This window comes from Caenorhabditis briggsae, assembly GCF_000004555.2.
Source record: "Caenorhabditis briggsae complete genome, chrI, whole genome shotgun sequence".
In the NCBI taxonomy this organism is placed as follows: Eukaryota; Metazoa; Nematoda; class Chromadorea; order Rhabditida; family Rhabditidae; genus Caenorhabditis; species Caenorhabditis briggsae.
The window spans coordinates 13,259,629-13,262,012 of record NC_013489.2 but is presented as its reverse complement, the minus strand read 5'-3'; the positions used below and the strand labels follow the sequence as shown (position 1 = coordinate 13,262,012).

At 38.2% G+C, this 2,384-nt stretch overlaps 1 protein-coding gene across 1 annotated transcript in view; it reads right to left on the bottom strand.

Annotated features, from left to right (window-relative positions):
* Positions 1–2,384, bottom strand: part of Cbr-ksr-2 — a gene marked incomplete at both ends in the record, with an annotated part of 17,831 nt that overhangs the window by 6,337 nt on the left and 9,110 nt on the right. Inside the window, one exon of the mRNA XM_045241439.1 lies at positions 264–560. Within this exon, the coding sequence (XP_045095820.1) occupies positions 264–560 (297 nt within the window). The remainder of the gene's footprint in view (positions 1–263; positions 561–2,384) is intronic.

Sequence of the window (2,384 nt, the reverse complement as noted above, 5' to 3'; positions counted from 1 at the left end):
CGCGTGTCGGCGTAGCGTCTAGACCATCGCGCGGTGCCAATATGCATTTTTTCCGCTATTTTGAGTCAAATTTGGGGTTAGAAAAAGGCGGCTCAAAAAAAACTTGGCACCGAGCCAATTTCGTACAGCTACGCTGACACGCGACGCGCCCAAGCCTTGGCGCCGTGCCAAAATCATTTTTAGGCTGTTTTTGACCATTTTTGGGCTATTTTTAGCGGTTTTTTCGAATTTTTGGTCCATTTTTGGCTATTTCTGGTCCTTACCCACACACACTGCACGCGAAAACGTCGTCCGAATGTTGTCTCCGGACAAAATCAAAGATAAAATATCGCTCACAAACATCGCATTGTCGAAATTTGGACTTGGATTTGACCAAACTGTGAATGACCGGGATTCGCGCGGGCGCCGATGCCGGTGGATCATAGGAACCCGATGGGAGGGCAGATGTCGTTGACGTCTTCTGATTCTGGCTCTTGTTATTATTAAAGTTATGATTCAGCGGGAATGCTGGTGTGAAGATTGATGACGTCGTCGCCGAGGAGGTCGATGTTCGGGAGATACTGCAAAAATCGATAATTTTTGGAATGTCACCGATTTTCAGCCAAATTTAAATTTTCAGATTTTACCTAAATTTCAGTCTTCCAGATCAGAATTTCACCTAAAACTCGAATTTTGAGCTCTCGAGATGTGTGAAAATCGTCGAAAAATCCGAAAAAAAAATTTCAGCCAATTTTCAGCCAAAAACGTAAAAATCTCGTAGTTTTTTTGAATTTTAGAGTATTTCGGGTCAGAATTTTATGCAGAATTCGAATTTTGACTTTTTGAAAGTTTCTAAAATCGTTTGAAGCTCAAAAAAACTCAAAACAAAATGTTAGGAAAAATTTTTAATTTTCAGCCAAAAACCCAAAATTTCATCCGAAATTCAAATTTTTGTTCCGGAAACCTCTAGAAGCCATTTAATCTCGGAAAAAATTTTAAAAAAATTTTCAGAATTTTCAATTTTTTCAGCAGTTTCAGCCAAATTTTCAATTTTCAGTATCCTATTTTTTGCAGAGTATCGCCGATGACGATGCGGACGACGTCGCCGTGGAATTCAGAATGTACTTCATTTTTCACAAAAAGAAAAATGAAAAAATAAATCGATAAAAAATCAGTGATAACGTCTTCTAATCAGGAGACGTTGAGAGAGAGAGAGATAAGAATCAGCGAGAGAGACGCAGAGAAAACAGGCAAAACGAACCGATTCGATTGTCGTTTTTGACGACAAAAAACGCAGTTGATCATCTCGATCCACATGGCAACATGGCAGAGACAAAGTGGGGGGCGGGGTCAGCGGCCTAATTATCGATTTTCGTTTCGGCTCTTTTTAGGTGATTTTTTTTTTCGAAAAATTTCGAAAAAAAAACAACACAAGAAAAACAGCAAAAAAAAAGACCAAAAAATGATGGAAACAAATGGGCGGGCCCTTGCGGAGATAACGAGAGATCGAGAGAGTGTATTGGCAGTGAGAGACGCAGAGAAACAGGTTACTCTCGCCTAATAGATCAAAAATGGATGGGAGATTTATTGGGGAATTAATTGGGTTTTATTCGAATTCTGCGGTCATTTTTAGGCGATTTAGGCAGTGTACGGTGAAATTTTTTATTGCATCAAAATGTGCAGAAATGCATGTAGATTGACATAAAAATAAAGAAAAAATTCAAAAAAAATTCCTTCATCGAGAAGAACGCATCGAAAAATACGCTGAAAGCCCTTAGGGACGAGGTTTTTTCTAGGCCGCCCGGTGGGTAAAAGCGCGCGAATTCAAATTTTTAAAATTTTTTCGCTCGTTTTCACTTTTTTTCGGTTTTTTCAAGAGTTTTCTAGGGTTTTTGTCAATGTTTCTTCCAGATACATCGGAAAATTTAAAAAAACCGTGAAAACGAGCGAAAAAATTTTAAAAGTTTTCGCGCGCTTTTACTGAATTCGCGCGCTTTTACTCACCGGGCGGCCTAGAAAAAACCTCGTCCCTAAGGGCTTTCAGCGTATTTTTCGATGCGTTCTTCTCGATGAAGGAATTTTTTTTGAATTTTTTCTTTATTTTTATGTCAATCTACATGCATTTCTGCACATTTTGATGCAATAAAAAATTTCACCGTACACCACCTTTAAAGTGTCGTCGCTGATTTTTATTTTTTCGAGAATTTTTGATTTTTTGGGACTTTTTTTGTTGTTGAAAAATCTGCAAAATTCGATTTTTTCAGGGGAGGAGGACCAAAAAATTGAAAATTTGAACTTCTTTTTTTGCAGTTTTTCTTCATAAGAAAAGGATTTAAAAAGTCTCACCGTGAAACCTGTAATAGAAGTGCCCCCTGACTTTCAACTTTGAGCCCATTATCTCGGTT